At 42.9% G+C, this 19,875-nt stretch overlaps 1 protein-coding gene across 40 annotated transcripts in view; it reads right to left on the bottom strand.

The window, feature by feature from the left end:
- Positions 1–19,875, bottom strand: part of EIF4G3 (eukaryotic translation initiation factor 4 gamma 3) — a 378,821-nt gene that overhangs the window by 265,261 nt on the left and 93,685 nt on the right. For 39 of the 40 annotated variants that reach the window (XM_070079133.1, XM_070079138.1, XM_070079134.1 and 36 more), the window contains exon 2: positions 9,638–9,713. The exons of the other annotated variant lie outside the window; for it this stretch is intronic. In XM_070079133.1, coding sequence (XP_069935234.1) covers positions 9,638–9,713 — 76 coding nt within the window. The remainder of the gene's footprint in view (positions 1–9,637; positions 9,714–19,875) is intronic. 40 annotated transcript variants of the gene reach the window in all.

Here is a 19,875-nt window from a genome sequence, read left to right as displayed (position 1 = left end):
ATGTCTTGAAAGCAGGTATTATGATGTCACCAGCTTTATGTTTATTATTTAAGATTGCTTTAGCTATTCAGGGTCTCCTTGTGATTCCATATGAATATCAGGGTCATTTTTTCTATATCTGAGAAAATTGTCTTTGGTCTTTTGATTGGGATCACACTGAATCTGTGAATTACTTTGGGTACTATGGAAATTTTGAGGATATTAATTATTCCAATCCATCAACATGGAATACTTTTCCCTTTTTTTGGTGTCTTCTAATTCTTTCCATAATGTTTTAGAATTTTCATTGTAGAGATCTGGTTAAATTTATCCCAAGGTATTTAACTTTTCTTTATTTTTTTAAAGATTTTACTTAATTATTTGAAAGGCAGAGTTATAGAGAGGCAGAGCAAGTGGAGAGAAAGAGGTAGAGATAGAGATAGAGACAGAGACAGAGACAGAGACAAGACAGAGACAGAGAGAGTCTTCCATCCACTGATTCACTCTCCAAATGGCCACAATGGCTGGAACTGGGCCGATCCAAAGCCAGGAGCCAGGAGCTTCTACCAGGTTTCCCACCTGGGTACGGGGGCCTAAGCACTTGGGCCATTTTCCTATGCTTTCCCAGGACATAGCAGAGAGCTGGATCAGAAGTGGAGTAGCTAGGACTTGACCTGGTGCCCATATGGGATGGCAGCACTGCAGGTGGCAGTCTTACCCACTATGCCACAGCCATGGCCCTTGGCATTTACATTTTTTATAGTTACTGTGAATGTGACTCATCTTGTAAGTTCTTTCTCAGCCATGCATTGTTTGTGTATAAAAAGCTACTGATTTTTAAAAAAATATTTATTTTACTTATTTAAAAGGCAGAGTTACAGGAAGAAAGAGAGAAAGAGAGACAGAGACAGAGACAGAGAGAGAGAGAGAGAGAGAGAGAGAGAGAGAGGGAGGGGCAGAGAGGGCTTCTATCTGCTGGTTCACTCCTGAAATGCCCACAATGGCCAGGGCTGGGCCAGGCCAAAGCCAGGAGCTAGGAACTTCACCTGTGCCTCCCACAAGGGTGGCAGAGGCCCAAGCATTTGGGCCATCCTCTCGTTTTCCCAGGTGTATAAGCAGGAAGCTGAATCAGAAGTGGAGCAGCCAGGACTTAAACTGGTGTCCCTATGGGATACTGGCATCAAAGGTGGAGCTCTACCAGCCACACCAAAACGCTGGCACCAGCTATTGATTTCTGAGTGTAGATTTTATACTTTGCAACTCTGCCAAACTCTCTTACATGAATTCCAACAATTTCTTAGTGGAGTCTTCTGGTTTCCCTATGTATAGGATTATCTCATCTGCAAACAGGAATAATTTTACTTTCTTCCTTCCCAGTTTTATCCCATTGATTTCTTTTTCTTATCTAGTGGCTCTGGCTAAAACTTCCAGAACTAAATTGAATAGTAATGGTGAGAGTGAGTTAATTTTTGAATTAGATCACACAAAGCTATAGAAAAAAACCAAAATTTTATCAAGTATAGACAAGCTAAAAGAATCTTGAGGGGCTGACACCGTGGCTTAGAAGGTTAAGCCTCTGCCTACAGTGCTGGTATCCCATCCGGGAGCACGTTTGAGTCCTGGCTGCTCCACTTCTGATCCAGTTCCTTGCTAATGCGCCTGGGAAAACTATGGAAGATGGCGCAAAACCTTGGGCCCCTGCACCCACAGGAGAAGAACCAGAGGAACTCTCGGCTCCTGGCTGCAGCCTGGCCCAACCCCGGCTGCTGTAGTCATTTGGGGAGCAAACCAGCAGATGGAGGCTATCTCCATGCACCCCCGTCTCTCCTCTTCCTCTGTATCTTTACCTTTCAAATAAATAAATAAATCTTTAAAAAAATAATAATCATGGGGCCAGTGCTGTGGTGTAGCAGGTAAAACTGCCACCTGCAGTGCCGGCATCCCATTTGGGCACCAGTTCAAGTCCTGGATACTCCACTTCCGATCCAGCTCTCTGCTATGGCCTGGGAAAGCAGTAGAAGATGGCCCAAGTCCTTGGGCCCCTGCACCAGCATGAAAAGACAGAGGAAGCTCCTGGCTCCTGGCTTTGGATCGGTGCAGCTCTGGCCTTTGCGGCCAATTGGGGAGTGAATCAGTGGATTGAAGACCTCTTTCTCTCTCTCTCTCTCTGCCTCTCCTTCCCTCTCTGTGTAACTCTGACTTTCAAATAGATAAATAAATCTTTAAAAAAATTCATGATGTTTTATGGTACTAAATAGCAATTCATTTAATAAAGAGCAAGTTAAGCAGCTAATGGTAATTTTCATAAGGAGTTAATAAGAAATTCTTCCCATCTCCTAGAATATAGACTGCTGCTTCTTGTAGTAGTGTCACTGTTCCATTAAGTGTATCCTTCTAACTGGATTTAAAAACAAGTTTCTTTAAACAAAATATGTAAGAAAATATTGTGCAAAATGGTAAAATTCCATACATTAAAGAAGCTTGCCAATATAAGAAAGTTATCAATTTATTTAACTGGGACCTCTTTAGTTTTGCCATTTCCCCTCTACCATATAATATATGCTCTTCCTGCTAGAGTTTAGAAAATATTTCCTTGAGTCCTTTTAAATTCCTATGATCAATTACCCTATTGTAATTATGACTAATGAGGAATAGTGACATAAACTTTTCCTCTCATCCCTGATTAATGTTCCAAGGACAAACTTGTATAAATGAAGTTAAAATAAGTAAATATAAATTAACCATACCAAAAATATGTAACATAAAGGCATTCTAAAAGTTGAGTCCAACTGGTAATATTTCTTTGATTATTACAGAGAACCTATCTAAAATGCCGGACATACAAGTCTCTATAACAGACTTAATTTTAAAGTAAAATCTCTGTGGAATTTTAAAAGACTGGCCAAGTATCTTACTGCCTTTCAAGGAATTTAACCAACTCAATGAAAGTGACATATGGGCACCATATGCCAAGGCAGTAGGAGATGAACTGAGGGTGAGCCTTTATTTTATGACACAAAAATGATGGTAATAAACATAGGCATCAGAGGAATAAAGATCAATACATTCCTCTAGAGCAGAGACAAAAGTAAACTAAGGACTTCAAAGCACCTGCTGAACCACTTTCCTACCAATTCAGCTAACATTGCATGCAAAATTGTAAAAGTGATACAGACTTAACTTATTAACAATGGAAATAACTTATTAAAAAGTGGAGAACACCATATTTAAGATAACTGATCCTGCCTAAAATTTCTTGTCTTCTCAGAACAGGCACAATATACAACATTCATATCATATACACTTTATGAACTAATCAAAGGACTACATACATGGTAGTAATTTTCAATAGTAAAAATCAAATTTGATCTAACAATAAACAAATTATAAAACACGTTTTCAAACATTTCATGTAAACTATGTTCAAGCTCTGCGCCATTAGTCATGGGATTTTGATAATATCCAAACACTAAGTTTGGGGTCAGCACTCTGGTGTGGTGGGTTAAGCCACTGTCTGCAGCACCAGCATCCTACATGGGTGCTAGTTTGAGTCTTGGCTGCACTACTTCTGATCCAGCTCCAATAAAATGCCTGGGAAAACAGAACAGGACAGGGCCCATGTGGGAGAGCCAGATCAAGCTCCTGGCTCCCTGGCTTCGGCCTGGCCCAGCCCTGGTCAGTGCAGCCATTTGTGGAATGAATCAGCAGACTGAAGATCTCTCTCTGTCTCTCCCATCTTTCTCTGTAACTCTGACTTTCAAATAAATAAATAAATCTTTAAAAAAAATAGCAAGTCTGCAGAATCATAAGTCCTCTCATTTATATCGAACCTTAACATTCTGGTCTTTTTCTTACTTTAAATTTGACAGGTATTAAGAGACACACAAAGAATATCTCTTATCCTCTTGTTCACTCCCCTAATGCCCACAAAGTTGGTTGGGATTGGGCCAAGTCAAAACTGTGATACAGGAACTCAACCTAGGTCTCCCATGTGGGTGACAAGGACCCAACTGCTTACCATCTACATTGGCAGAGGCTGGAATTGGGAGCAGAGCCAGAACAAGAACCCAGGCACTCTGATACAGGATGCAAAGATCCAAGGCAGCACTTTAACCGTGGTGTCAATCCTATCCCCACATTACTATTCTTTAACTCAGTAATCGCTCTTTTAGAAAGCTATTCTACAAAAAAAAATTCCAAAGTATGAAAATGGCTTTAACTTCAAAACAGCAAAAACCAGAAACAAACTAATGCTTAACCCCCACCAAAACAGTGTTTGCATATATTAAATTTATTTTCTCAAAAAAAAAAACAAAAAAAACAAAACAAAACAAAAAAAAAAACAAAACTTGTTCCTCACCCATTTTTTTAGCTCCATAAACAGAACTGCATTCACTGTTGCTCAAGTCAAGATCCATGACACCATCCTTGACGGCTCTCTCACATATACTACAACTAAGATATCACCATATCCTACTGACTTTGCTCTTAAAATAGATAAAAATCCCACTACTCAGATCTGTAACTGCTATCACTTTAGAGCAAACCACAACCACCTTACACCTGCACTACTACAATACTCTTCTAACTGATCTCCTCGCTTCACTATCACCAAAAACCACCACCTCCCCTCATCACAGGCTATTTTTTTTTTTTTTTTTTTTTTTGACAGGCAGAGTGGACAGTGAGAGAGAGACAGAGAGAGAAAGGTCTTCCTTTGCCGCTGGTTCACCCTCCAATGGCCGCCGCTGCAGCCGGCGCACCGCGCTGATCCTGGCAGGAGCCAGGAGCCAGGTGCTTCTCCTGGTCTCCCATGGGGTGCAGGGCCCAAGCACCTGGGCCATCCTCCACTGCACTCCCTGGCCATAGCAGAGAGCTGGCCTGGAAGAGGGGCAACCGGGACAGAATCCGGCGCCCCAACCGGGACTAGAACCCGGTGTGCCGGCGCCGCAAGGTGGAGGATTAGCCTATTGAGCCACGGCGCCGGCTCATCACAGGCTATTTGACACAAACTAGCTACAGTGACCTTTTATAATATAATACAGATCTATGCTTTTAATCTTCCATTGACTTTCATTACAATTGGATGAAAATTAAAATATTAACCATGGTCTATAAAGCCCCATATAATCTGATTCACTAAATCTAAACTCTCTCCTCTCCAGCCATTCTTACTTCCTTGCATTTCCAAGACTATACTAAGCCTCTTGCTATCTCTGGGTCACTGCTCTGCTGTTCCTTCTTTTTTTTTTTTTTTAAAGATTTATTTTATTTATTTGAAAGTCAGAGTTACACACAGAGAGAAGGAGAGGCAGAGACAGAGAGGTCTTCCATCCACTGGCTCACTCCCCAGTTTGCAGCAACGGTCAGAGCTGTGCCAATCTGAAGCTAGAAGCCAGGAGCTTCTTCCAGATCTCCCAAGCAGGTGCAAGGGCCCAAGGACATGGGCCATGCTCTACTACTTCCCCAGGCCACAGCAGAGAGCTGGATCGGAAGTGGAGCAGCCAGGTCTGCAGGCAGTGGCTTTACCCACTATGCCACAGCGCTGGCACCTCTGCTCTTCCTATTATTGGAAATGCTCTTTCTCTACAAATCTTAGGTTTCCACTTGAATGCTATTTTTTCAAAGACAACCTGCCTGAGAGTCCTAGCTAGCTAAGGTGGCAGGTACAGTTATTCCCTACTCTTTTATTTTGCCTCTTGCCTCATTTTCATCAAAATATATATTACTATTCAATAGTTTGCCATCTTTCAACCCCACAAAAATGTAAACTCCATAGGGCTGAGGGTTTGTTCTGTTCACTACTGACTACTATATCTTCAACACCTTGAACACTGCTTGACACACATTAAAAACTGCAGAAGTATATTTCAATTTGGAGTGATTAAATTCTTACAATAAAACAACATAAAACAATTTATTATTATTTTTTTTTGACAGGCAGAGTGGACAGTGAGAGAGAGAGACAGAGAGAAAGGTCTTCCTTTGCCGTTGGTTCACCCTCCAATGGCCGCCACGGCCGGCACACTGTGGCCCATCGCGCTGATCCGATGGCAGGAGCCAGGTACTTATCCTGGTCTCCCATGGGGTGCGGGGCCCAAGCACCTGGGCCATCCTCCACTGCACTCCCTGGCCATAGCAGAGAGCTGGCCTGGAAGAGGGGCAACCGGGACAGAATCCGGTGCCCCGACCGGGACTAGAACCCGGTGTGCCGGCGCCACAGGCAGAGGATTAGCCTATTGAGCCGCGGCACCGGCTAAAACAATTTATTTTTTAAGAAATAGCAGGGGCAGGCTGTAGTACAGAGGGTAAAGTCGCCACCTACATGCTGGCATCCCACATGAGTGCCAGTTCAAGTCCTGGCTGCTCCACTTCTGACTCAGCTTCTTGCTAATGGCCTGGGAAAAGCATCTGAGGATGACCAAAGTGCTTGGGTCCCTGCTACCCATGCGGGAGACCTAGGTATAGCTCCTGGCTCCTGGCTTTGGGGGAGCTATCTGTGGAATGAATCAGTGATGGAAGACCTCTCTCTCCATGTCTATCGTTTTCTCTCTATAACTCTTGAAAATAAATAAATAAATAAATAGGAAGGAAGGGAGGGGTGGGGGGAGGGAGGGAGGAATGTCAGCTGCTATGGTGTCATCCATTTCTCTGGCACTCGGGAAGGATGCTGGTGTTGAGGACTGTAACTACACTGGTACTCCGTGCTTCAGTGAAACCTCTGATGAGCCATCTGGACAAAAGGTCTGTGATTTCATTTTTTTGGAGGGTTTGCCATCTCCTTGCATGTTGCAGCATGGAAAATGTTTATTATGAAAAAACTATTCATGAATGCCAAAATTTTTTGATCCAAAATAAACATCTTTTAATTCCATTTCACTAAGAACTTTTTCAATTATCCCCATATGTAAACACTGGGTATAACTGCTCTTCTTGAAGAGACAACACTTCAGTTATTTTCAGACTGTAAATGTGCCTCATAAACCAAACAATTAAGAATCACTGTTGGGGCTGGCGTTGTGACGTATGGGTAAAGCGTCCACCTGCAGTGCTGGCATCCCATATGGATGCCAGTTCATGTCCCAGCTGCTCCACTTCCAATCCAGCTCTCTGCTATGGCCTGGGAAAGCAGTACAAGATGGCCCATAGTCCTTGGGCCCCTGCACCCACATGGGAGACCTGGAAGAAGCTCCCAGCTTCGGATCGGCACAGCTCTGGCCATTGCAGCCAACTGGAGAGTAAACAAGTGGATGACGGAAGACCTTTCTCTCTGCCTCTCCTTCTCTCTCTGTGTAACTCTGACTTTCAAATAAATAAATAATCTTAAAAAAAAAAAAAAAAAAAAAAAAAAAAGGAATCACTGTCCAGGGCAGGCCTTGTGATGCAGCAGGTTAAGCCACCATTTGGGATGCTACATCCTGTATCAAAATGCCAGTTTGAGTCCTGCTTCATGCATTTTTTTGATCCAGCTTCCTGCTAATATATACTGTGAGGGAACAGATAATACCCTAAGTGCTAGGACTTCTGCCACGCACATAGGAAACCAGAAGAGTTCCAGGCACTTGGCTGCCACCTGGCCAAGCCATGGCTATTACAGCCGTTTGGGGAGTGAACTAGTAGCTGGAATATTTTTCTATGTGTCATTCTGCCTTTCAAATAGATGAAAATAAATAAAATTTAAAAAGAATCACTGTCCTATCACCACTTTAGAATACAATTATTTATTTAGCAGTATCATTCATGAGACTTCATTTTCATTTTGTTTGAATGTGAACAGAGTAAGAGAGAGAACAACAGATAGACATTTTCTGTGTGTTAGTTCACTCCCTAAATGCCACCAACAGACAGGGCTGAGCCAGGCTGAGGCCAGGAGCCTAAAGCTCAGTCTGAGTCTCTAAGGGGATGGCAGGGATCCAACTACTTAAGTCATCATCTACTGCACATTAACAGGAAGCTGGACTGGAAGCATAGTAAGCTGAGACTCAAACCAGGTATTCGCTTATGGCATACAGGCATCTCAAGAGGTGATTTAACCATTGTACCTAACACCCATCCCGAGACTATGAGTTTCTTTTCTTTTTTTTTTTTTAAGGTTTTATTGATTTGAAAGGCAGAGTTAGAGAGAAAGGAGAGAGACAGAGAGATCTTACATCTGTTGGTTCACTCCCCAAATGGCCACAACTGGGGAATGGGCCAGGCCAAAGGCAGTAGCTAGGAGCTTCATCCAGGCCTCTCTCACAGGTGCAGGGGCCCAAGACAAGCACGTAAGCCATCTTCCACTGCCTTCCCAGACAGAACAGCAGGGAGCTGAATCAGAAGTGGAGTAGCGTGGGCCAGCACCATGGCTCACTTGGTTGATCCTCTGCCTGTGGCGCCGGCATCCCACATGGGCGCTGGTTCTGGTCCCGGATGCTCCTCTTCCAGTCCGCTCTCTGCTGTGGCCTGGGAAGGCAGTGGAGGATGGCCCAAGTGCTTGGGCTCCTGTACCCGTGTGGGAGACCAGGAGGAAGCACCTGGCTCCTGGCTTTGGATTGGCGCAGCACCAGCTGTGGAGGCCATTTGGGGGGTGAACCAACAGAAGGAAGACCTTTCTCTCTGTTTCTCTCTCTCTCACTGTCTAACTCTATCTGTCAAATAAATAAAATTACTAAAAATAAATAGAAGTGGAATAGCCAGGACTCGAACAGGCACCATATGGGATGCTGTTATTGCAGGCAGCACTTTAACCCACAATGCCACAACACCAGCCCCTGAGTTTCTTTAAAGCACACAGTGTACCCATAAGAATAAAAGATATGCTCAACTATTAAAAAGACAGGCTTAAATCAGAAAATCCCCTAAACTCCCCTAGATTCACTGTAAGATATCTAAAATTTGCTTTAAATTTTATTACATAAAACTGGTAAATCTCCCTTCATTTTTGAATTATAATCAATCATTTAATATAAAAAATTAAATTTCTCCTAAAACCAGTATTCATTATTCTAGCAGCATTGTAATATGGTAATCTGAGTGATTAAAAAAGCTAAAAATAAAAATGTTTAAGTTAATAAAAGCAAAATTTAAAAAGTTTAAGATACAACATCCAAAAACAAAGTAAAACTCAGTCAATAAAAAGAATCCTTGCACATGGCCAGAGGTTACCATTTATAGAGAAAGGGGGGTAGACATTTAGCCTAACAGTTAAGGTGCCAGTTAAGCTATGTCCCAGAACACAGTACGGGGGTTCAGTCCCAGGTGTGGCTCCTGACTCCTGCTTCCTAACGATGCGACCCTCGGAGGCAGTAGTGATGACTCAAGAAACCTGGTTCCTGCCACCTATGTGGAAGACCTTGACTGAGCTCCCAACTAACAGATTTGGACAGTCTAGTCTTGGCCATTGTGGGGGACTTGAGAAGTAAACCAGCAGATGAGAAATGTCTCTCTTGCTCTCAAATTTCTAAAAATGCTTTTTTAATTTATTGAGAAAGGAAAAATATTTGTTTCACCTTCGCTTCCTGGATTAATAGGAAACATGCTTATTTACCTTATTACATTATATACATCTATCTAATTCTATTTGTGATTTACTTGTAATCAAGCAAACATTGCCTGCAATACCAAGGGTTCAAGTGCAAAAGCAGAAACACAACATGACAAACAGCCTTAAGACACTCACCGTGCTGTAGACTGCTGAGACCGTGGGAGTGAAGATTCGGTCCTCAAGAGGCTGCTGCACAGGACCTCGGGGAATTCTACAACAGTGAGTTAAGGATAACTCAAAAAATGGATTGTTTTAGCAGTAACAGAAAATTAACCCCCACAAAATTCTGCCAATGATCCAAACATTTTTCAGCAATTTGTAGTTGTATCCTTCTCAGCAAAAATTGGAAAACAATGTATTTCATATTTTAAGGTCATTAAATCAACCTCTCTAAAAGTAATTCCCATGATAAATATTCCATGGAATCTCAAAACAAACACAATACAACACAGCTTCTTGGGCCCCTGTGCCCACATGGGAAGACTCGGAGAAAGCCCCCGGCTCCTGGCTTTGGATCGGCACAGCTGCTGTGGCCATTTAGGGAGTGAACCAGAGGATAGAAGACCTCTCTCTATATAACTCTTTCAATTAATAAAATAAATCTTGGGGCCAGCGCTGTGGTACAGTGGGTTAAAGCCCTGGCCTGAAGTGCCGGCATCCCATACGGGTGCCGGTTCTAGTCCCAGTTGCTCCTCTTCCGATTCAGCTCTCTGCTATGGCCTGGGAAGCAGTAGAAGATGGTCTAAGTCCTTGGGCCCCTGCACCCACATGGGAGATCCAGAAGAAGCTCCTGGCTCCTAGCTTCTGATCAGTGCAGCTCTGGCCGTTGTGGCCAATTGAGGAGTGAACCAGTGGATGGAAGACCTCTATCTCTCTCTACTTCTCTCTGTAATTCTGTCTTTCAAATAAAATAAAATAAATCTTTAAGAAGAAAATAAAATCTTTTTTAAAAGATATTTAATATTTTTCAAATTTTTCTCATGTCTCTAATTCAAGCAGACTGTTTGGAAGACAAAGTGAGAGCTGCAAATAATAATTTTTTAGAATGACCATACGTTTCCCAAAGTACGAAAGAGTCATTAGAAGTAAACTTCTTTATATCCAAGTAGCCATAATTTACTCTGGTAGAAGAGGGAAAATTAAACAAAAAACCTCTGCTTTATTCACTAAAATTGGTAACACTAAACCTAAACCAGTCTCTAGACAAGTCTTCAAAATTAGCAAACTGCCATCATTCCCTCCAAAGAACTAATCTGAAATACTGAATTGAGAAATGATAAAGTGAAAACATTTCATCAAGGAATTGTCTCATCCAATATATATACATGTATATTTTCAAACATAAAAACAAAGGTCTACCAAGATTTGGGACAAAATTCCTTAATATCAGTTTGCCAATTCTTTCAGAATGAAGATTAACCTTTAATTGAAGTAACACTTTCTTTGCATTTCAGTTTTGCCATGTGGCCACATGACTGGTGGAAAAAACAAGGCCATTCTACAATGCTATGGGCCTTTCCAAAGAGGACTAATTCTCACTGTAAAACTAAGCTCTCAGGTGAGTTTTCAGTACTATGTCTAAAAGGCTGAGCCACTCCATTTAACCTTCCAAAGAGAAGATTAGGACTCCTGGTTTCTACTGCTTCCTTTAGTCACTAACAAGATTACTTTAATCAGGGACAGGGGTTGCGGAAAAGTGGGTTAAGCCATGGCTCGGGATGCTCACATCCCATACTGGAGTGGCTGCCATCAAGTCCTGCCTCCATTTCTGATCCAGTTTCCTGCTAAAGCACCTGGGAAGCAGCAGATGAGGGGAGGATGGCCCAAGTACTTTTGGTCCCTTCCACCCACATGGGAGACCCAGACAGAGTTCCTGGTTGCTGGCTGTGGCCTGGCCTGGCTGGCTGTGTACACATGAGGAATGAACCAGCAAGTGGAAGATATCAGATATCTCTGTCTCTCTCTCTCTCTCCCGTGGCCTCAGATCCCACCCTCTCCCCATCCTCAATCTTCCAATTAATTAAAAAAAAAAAAAAAGGCTTAGAAAAGAGTACAAAATAATGAAAAGATTCCAAAAGAAACAATCATATATATGGTCAATAGCCTAGCAACAAACATTCTCCTGGGCAAAAAACTGTTGATTTCATTTATTTCACTCCCTATAAACCACCAATCAAATACTGTGGATTGATAAATTAATCATGTCTTAAAGATGTTTTGTGTAAAAAATTTAACTTAAAACAAAAACACAGTCCTATAAGAAAAAGTTGAGGGGCTGGCACTGTGGCGTAGTGGGTAAAGCTGCTGCTTGCAGTGCCAGCATCTCATATGGGCGCCAGTTCAAGTCCTGGTTGCTCCACTTCCAATCCAGCTCTCTGCTATAGCCTGGGAAAGCAGTAGATGATGGTCTAGGTCCTTGGGCCCCTGAGTCTGAGTAGGAGATTCAGAGGAAGCTCCTGGCTCCTGGCTTCAGATCAGCACAGCTCCGGCCATTATGGCCTCTGCCTCTCTCTAACTCTGCTGCCTTTCAAACAAATAAATACATCTTTAAAAAAAGAAAGTTGAAAAGAGAAAGCAGGCAACTCGATTTTAAACTTAGCTGTACACATAAGGAATCACACTGTTTTCACTGAACCACTTAGCAGTATCTCTTGTTTTTTTTGGGTTTTTTTTTTTTTTTTTTTTTGACAGGCAGAGTGGACAGTGAGAGAGAGAAACAGAGAGAAAGGTCTTCCTTTGCCGTTGGATCACCCTCCAATGGCCGCCGCGGCTGGCGCGCTGCGGCCGGCGCACCGTGCTGATCCGATGGCAGGAGCCAGGAGCCAGGTGCTTTTCCTGGTCTCCCATGGGGTGCAGGGCCCAAGCACCTGGGCCATCCTCCACTGCACTCCCTGGCCACAGCAGAGAGCTGGCCTGGAAGAGGGGCAACCGGGACAGAATCCGGTGCCCCAACCGGGACTAGAACCCGGTGTGCCGGCGCCGCTAGGCGGAGGATTAGCCTAGTGAGCCGCGGCGCCGACCAGTATCTCTTGTAAACTGAGGTCCAACAGGATAAAGTAACTTGTCCAGGTCAACAAAGCTAAATTAAACAGGCAGGCCAGGTCCTTCCATACTCTAAAAGTGTGTTCTTCCTGTTATATCAACCTATCCAAGGACACAAACACTTCATAGCATTGTAAGAAAAAAATCACAACCTATTCAATATATAACTACAGAATGATTTATTAGTTCAGCATATAAAAGTTAATGGACTATCACTTAATTTTTTAAAGATTTATTTATTTATTTAAAAATCAAAGTTAGAGAAAGTGAGAGAGATCTTCCATCTGTTGGTTCACTCCGCAGATGGCCACAATGCCCAGGGACGGACCACGCCAAAGGCACGAACCAGGAGCGTCAGGGGCCCAAACATATGGATCATCCTCCACTACTTTTCCCAGGCCACTAAAGGGAGCTGGATCAAGTGGAGCAGCCAGGACATGAACCAGTGCTCAAATGAGATGCCCCAGTTACAGGTGGCTATTTTACCCACTTTATCACATCAGTGGCCCCTGGACTGTCACTTCAAAACTTCTTTATTATTATTAGTAGTAGTAGTAATATTTGACAGATAGACTTAGACAGTGAGAGAGATACAGAGAGAAAGGTCTTCCTTCCATTGGTTCACCCCCCAAATGGCCGCCAACGCCAGCGCTGTGCGGATCTGAAGCCAGGAGCCAGGTGCTTCCTCCTGGTCTCCCAAGCGGGTGCAAAGCCCAAGCACTTGGGCCATCCTCTACTGCCTTCCCGGGCCACAGCAGAGAGCTGGACTGGAAGAGGAACAACCGGGACTAGAACCCAATGCCCATATGTGATGCCGGCGCCACATGCGGAGGATTAACCTAGTGAGCCATGGTGCCAGCCCCAAAACTTGTAAAAGGTTTTGAATTTTTGGCCCACGCTTAATTATCTTCACAACGGTAGATAAATGTTCACCGCTTACAAATGGATAGGTAAGGAACAAACACTGTGGCACAGTGGATTAAGCTGCAGCGCCAGCATCCCACATGAGCGACAGTCTAAGTCCTGGCTGCTCTACTCAGATCCAGCTCCCTGTTACTGTGCCTGGGAAAGCAGCAACAGATGGCCCAGGCACTTGGGCCCCTGCACCCACATGAGAGACCCTGATGAAGCCACTGGCTTTGGCCTGGCCCAGCCCTGGTCCTTGTGGTCACTTGGGGAGTGAACCAGCGATGGAAGATCTCTCTCCTTGCTCTGTCTCCCCTCTCTCACACTAACTCTGAATTTCAAATAAATAAATAAACCTTTGAAAAAAACACAAACAAGTTGAGCAGGAATTAAGCCAAAGGAACTTATTTCATGGAAGAATTTCCTCCTTTAATTCACAGAGAGGACGGCTGCTTTGTAAATATGCTAAAAAAACAACACTGAAGTACCTTTTCGAAGTGTGAATTTCATGATAGTGAATTATATCTCAAAAAAATCTAACTTACTATTTCAATAATTTGCAATTAGCAGACTGTGCTCACCAAATCACTCACTCACTCACTCACACACACACACACACAACTAAGAAAAATCGGTATGAGACAGGCAATGCCATGTATTTTCTCTATAAACAGATGAATTCAATGAAACAAGACACAGCACTCATCAGTCCCTTGACTTCCAGAAACAGTCACTGCTTGCTCATCTTCCTTTGAAATCAAGCAAACACCTTTTCATAGTACCACTTAAAAATCTAATTCACACAGTGAGCAGGGTAACACATAAGTACAGAGGCTCCAATACATGTTTTTTAAAAACCACGTGACTGAAGTACAGCAGCATAGCCACTAGATCATTCTGTGCACAGTAACTATTATGATGCATGCTAAGAAATATAAAGAATACCATTAGAAGCTTATACATATATAACAGAAGTACTATAAGTTAGAAATACAGATATAAATGTAAAAAAATCAAATATTCTATTTTCTTTTTCTAATAAAAAGGAACAAAGGTATTTCAAAAACAAGGAAACTTTGAGGATTAAAAAGTTATTAAACAGATTGTCAGTTGAGTACTCACTACATAACCTACATTATATGTCAACTAGGCAAATAAAAGACTTGCAGAGACCAAATTTCATCAAAGAAATCCAAGAAACCATGAAGAGATTACACAATGATGACCGGCGCTGCGGCTCACTAGGCTAATCCTCCGCCTTGTGGCGCCGGCACACGGGGTTCTAGTCCCGGTTGGGGCGCCGGATTCTGTCCCGGTTGCCCCTCTTCCAGGCCAGCTCTCTGCTGTGGCCTGGGAGTGCAGTGGAGGATGATGGCCCAAGTGCTTGCGCCCTGCACCCACATGGGAGACCAGGAGAAGCACCTGGCTCTTGCCAGCGCAGTACGCCGGCCGCGGCGGCCATTGGAGGGTGAACCAACGGCAAAGGAAGACCTTTCTCTCTGTCTCTCTCTCACTGTCCACTCTGCCTGTCAAAATAATAATAATAATAATAATAATAATAATAATAATAAAGAAAGAAAGAAAGAAAGAAAGAAAGAAAGAAAGAAAGAAAGAAAGAAAGAAAGAAAGAAAGAAAGAGGGGACCAATGCATGTGTAAACACAGATGTCTCATGGAACTCCATGAACGATGAATCCTCTTCAGGATGAACACTTCTCATCTACAGCAGTGGCAACTGGCATTCAGATTAAATCCTGGTCAGTCAATCCGTAAAAGGTTCCTTTTCACAAATTAGAAAAGAAGTCATAGTCGACAGAAATCCTCCTCCAGTTTGCTGCAATACTAATGTCCATCACAACTCACAGCTGTGTCCCCACTCAGAATGAGCATGAACTGTAAGGAAGAGCTTTGAAGACACATGGCCATGGTGGTGAGGGGTGCCTCACTGCACAATAAGGAAAGTTACTATCTCAACGCTTGGCAACAGAAAGGCTCAAGCTATCATCTTCTCACTGACAGGAGGGCAAGGGCACAAAGGCCTCTGCAAAGATACTGCTTTACAAATGCAACAGGCAACAGACACACAAGGAGAGGAAAACAAATAATGCACAAAGTCTTTTTGTACTATTTCTTTATAGGATTTAGACCAATATGCTCTTATCAGCTTGTGCCTTCTTTGATTTCTGCTTGTTTCAACAATAAACAAGGAACTTAACTTGTATAATATACAAGAACAATGGCAAACTTTCTAAACTATAACTTCCTTATCAAAGATATTATACAGGATTTTTAAAAAGAAGGCCTTTTTCAATTCATTTTCTAAAGACAGAGAATCATCTGCTAGCTCTCTCCCCAAATATCCAAAAGAGCTGGAGGTGAGCCAGGCCAAAGCCAGGAGCCAGGAACTGAATGCATGAGTTGCGGGGACCCAACACTTGAGCCAACACCACTGCCTCCACGGGTACGCATCAGCAGAAAGCTAAAATTAGAAGCGAAGCTGGGACTCGAACACAGGCACTATAACATGGGATGCAAATATCCCAAAAGGCATCTTGACTGCTGTGCCAAATGCCCACCACAGAAGGACATTTAAAAACATAGATGCTTAGAAAAGAGCTATAGTCTATAGTCCCTTTACTGTTAGTTCTAACACAAGGGATACATACATCAAAAAGTAAAGAAATCCAATGTAAACATTTTGAAAATGACCTCTTTCTTTTCTAAAGAAAATTTGACCTAAAAAAGGCAATGCAGGAATAGGCATTTAAGCCAGCAGTTAAGACACTCATGAGGGGCCAGCACTGTGGCATAGCAGGCAAAGCTACTGCCAGCAGTGCTGGCATTCCACATGGGCGACAGTACGAGTCTTGGCTGCTTCACCTCCGATCCAGCTCTCTACTATGGTCTGGGAACGCAGTAGAAAATGGCCCAAATCCTTGGGCCTGCACCCACGTGGATGACCCAGAAACTCCTGGCTTCAGACTGGCGCAGCACCAGCCATTGCAGCCAATTGGGGAGTAAACCAGCAGATGGGAGACCTCTCTCTCACTCTCTGCCTCTCCTTCTCTGTGTAACTCTGACCTACAAATAAAGAAATCTAGAAATCTAGAAATCTAGAAATCTAGAAATCTAGAAATGTAGAAATGTAGAAATGTAGAAATGTAGAAATGTAGAAAGAAAGAAAGAAAGAAAGAAAGAAAGAAAGAAAGAAAGAAAGAAAGAAAGAAAGAAAGAAAGAAAGAAAAAGACACTCATGTCCTGCATCTGAGTGCATGGGTTTGATGCATGACTCCGGCTTCCCAAAAATGCAGGCCATGGGAGACATGGTGATGGGTCAAATACCTGAGTTCTTGCCACAGACACAGGAGAATTAGATTATGTTTCCTACCCCAATCCATAACTGTCTGTGCTGGGCATTTGCAGAGTGAACCAATGGATAACGGCATGCTATTTCCTACCACCTACCCCGGATTTCTACCCCCCCCCCCAACCTTCTCTCCCTCCTTGGGCTCCCTCCTTCAATCCCTGTCTCTGTCTTTGTGTGTGTGTGCACACCTTTCAAATAACCAACTTATAAAAGGAAATGCAGATGTCAAAATTAAACAAAGCCTGCTTCCCATGTGGGATACACAGCAAACTCATAGAATGGCAAATTCCTGAACAGCACTCTGGCCTCAGAATCAGCCCTTAAGGCATTTGGATCTGGCTAAAAAGCCCATGAGAGTATTTTAGGCTTGGAAAGCCAAGATACTCTGGCCAAAGAGGGGGAAAAAAACCTAAATGAAAGATCTCTGCGAGTGAGATCCCAGCAGAAAGAACGGGCCATCAAAGAAGGAGGTACCTTTCTCTGAAGGGAGGAGAGAACTTCCACTTTGACTATGACCTTGTCTAAATAAGATCGGAGTTGTGAACTCAAAAGGCTTCCATGGCCTTGGCAACCCATGACTAGAGCCTCGGGTAATTACTGATGCCATAAACAAGAGTGTCAATTGTTAAGTCAACAACAGGAGTCACTGTGCACATACTCCCCATGTAGGATCTCTGTCCTTAATGTGTTGTACAATGTAAATTAATGCTATAACTAGTACTCAAACAGTACTTAACACTTTGTGTTTCTGTGTGGGTGCAAACTGTTGAAATCTTTACTTAATATATACTAAATTGATCTTCTGTATATAATTATTGAAAATGAATCTTGATGTGAATGGAATGGGAGAGGGAGCAGGAGATGGGAGGGTTGCGGGTGGGAGGGAAGTTATGGGGGGGGGGAAGCCACTGTAATCCAAAAGCTGTACTTTGGAAATTTATATTTATTAAATAAAAGTTTAAAAAAATTAAACAAAGCCTGTACAATTTTTAATTATAAAACTTATTTTCTGTTTATAAAAAAGGATCCAGATAGATCAAGGATGTTTAAAAATATTTTAAGAAAGTACTGATTTATATTATTTGGAGTTCTCAAGATTTACTACATATAGAAACTTGATTAACTTACTGGTTTTTTTCTCTTAAGATTTATTTTATTGGGGCCAGCGCTTTGGTGCAGTGGGCTGAGGCCTTGGCCTGAGGCACTGGTATCCCATATGGGCGCCAGTTCTATTCCCAGCTGCTCCTCTTCTGATCCAGCTCTCTGCTATGGCCTGGGAAAGCACTGGAAGATGACCCAAGTCCTTGGGCCCCCTGCACCCACATGGGAGACACGGAGGAAGCTCCTGGCTCTGAATCAGTGCAGCTCTGGCCGTTGCAGCCATCTAGGGAGTGAACCAGCGGATGGAGGACCTCTCTCTCTGTCTCTACCTCTCTCTGTAACTCTGTCTTTCAAATCAATAAAATAAATTTTAAAAAAATGATATATTTTATTTATTTGAAAAAGAGGGAGAGACAGACAGAGGAAGAGATCTTCTTCCATTCCCTAGTTCACTCCCCACAAATAGCCACAACAGCCAGGGCTGAGACAGGCCAAACCCAGGAACTCCATCTGGGTTTCCTACATGGGTGGCAGGGGTTGAGTTATTTGGGCCATCTTCCCCGTGCTTTCCCAGGTACATTAGGAAGGAGCTGGCTCAAAGAGCAACAGTTGGTACTTAAACAAGTACACTAACAGGGGATGCCAGCATAGTAAGCAGCAGATGAACCCACTATGCCATAACACCAGCCATATCAAATATGTAATTATGTGACGATTATACATATCATTTTGAAAAATGAAGAAAACAGGACTTAATCAGTACTATCAAGTTGTCAAACATAGACCTTGATAGGTTCTAAAATGCTCCACAAAACAGAACATCCTGAATGAACCTACTAAGTACCATTATCTCAGGGGATAATATATCTAGTAATTGCCTAGACAAAAAGAAAACAAAAAACTTTATTCTTCAACCTAAAAGCTATGACTTATACACTCCTGCTATAACTTTAGGTTTCTAACAGAATGTTTTTAAAAATATATCTATGTTAAAAAACAAAAAAAAAAAAAAAAGAATTTTCCTCCGTACTCTATCTTTTGCAATTGAAATTGCAAGGAAATAAAACTGGCTAATTTCAATCACTGTTTCAATAAACTGTTGAGATGTTAATTCAGGTCCAAATGCCCATAATGGAATTCAGAGTTTTTTGCAGTGTTAATAATACAATGGTGATGTATACTACCTAACACCCTCAAAAGGATGTCGGCAGCAACCCTATTCAAACACATTAATATCTCTATCGCAAAACACATGAATATCCAAACTTTTGCACTTCTGTCCAGGGATGTATTAAATTTTTAGCAAAAAATGGGGGCTGGCTCTGTGGTACAGTGGGTAAAGCCGCTGCCTGTGGTGCCAGTATCCCATATAGGCACTGGTTTCAAGTCCTGGCTGCTCCAATTCTGATCCAGCTGCCTGCTAATGTGCCTGAGGAAGCAATGGAAGATGACGCAAGTCCTTAGGCCCCTATACCTGCATGAGCAACCTGGAAGAACTTCCTGTCTTCCAGCTTCGGATCAGTCCAGCTCGGCCATTGTGGCCATCTGGATAGTGAACCAGCAAATGGAAGATCTCGATCTCTCGATCTCTCTCTCTCTCTCTCTCTCTCTCTTCCTCTGTAAATCTGTCTTCCAAATAAATTAATAAATTAATAAATCTTTAAAAACAACAACAAGGGGCCAGCACGGGCATAGCAGGTAAAGCCGCCGCACACAGTGCCAGCATCGCATAAAGACGCCGGTTTGAGTCCTGGCTGCTATACTTCTGATCCAGCTCTCTGCTACGGCCTGGGAAAGCAGTAGGAGATGGCCCAAGTCCTTAGGCTCCTGCACCTGTGTGGGAAACCCAGAAGAAGCTCCTGGTTCCTGGCTTCAAATCAGCCCAGCTCCGGCCATTGTGGCCATTTGGGGAGTGAACCAGGAGATAGAAGACCTCTCTCTGTCTCTACCTCTCTCTG

The sequence above is a fragment of the Oryctolagus cuniculus genome, chromosome 7, assembly GCF_964237555.1.
Source record: "Oryctolagus cuniculus chromosome 7, mOryCun1.1, whole genome shotgun sequence".
NCBI lineage: Eukaryota > Metazoa > Chordata > Mammalia > Lagomorpha > Leporidae > Oryctolagus > Oryctolagus cuniculus.
This window is presented reverse-complemented; position numbering and strand designations above follow the sequence as displayed.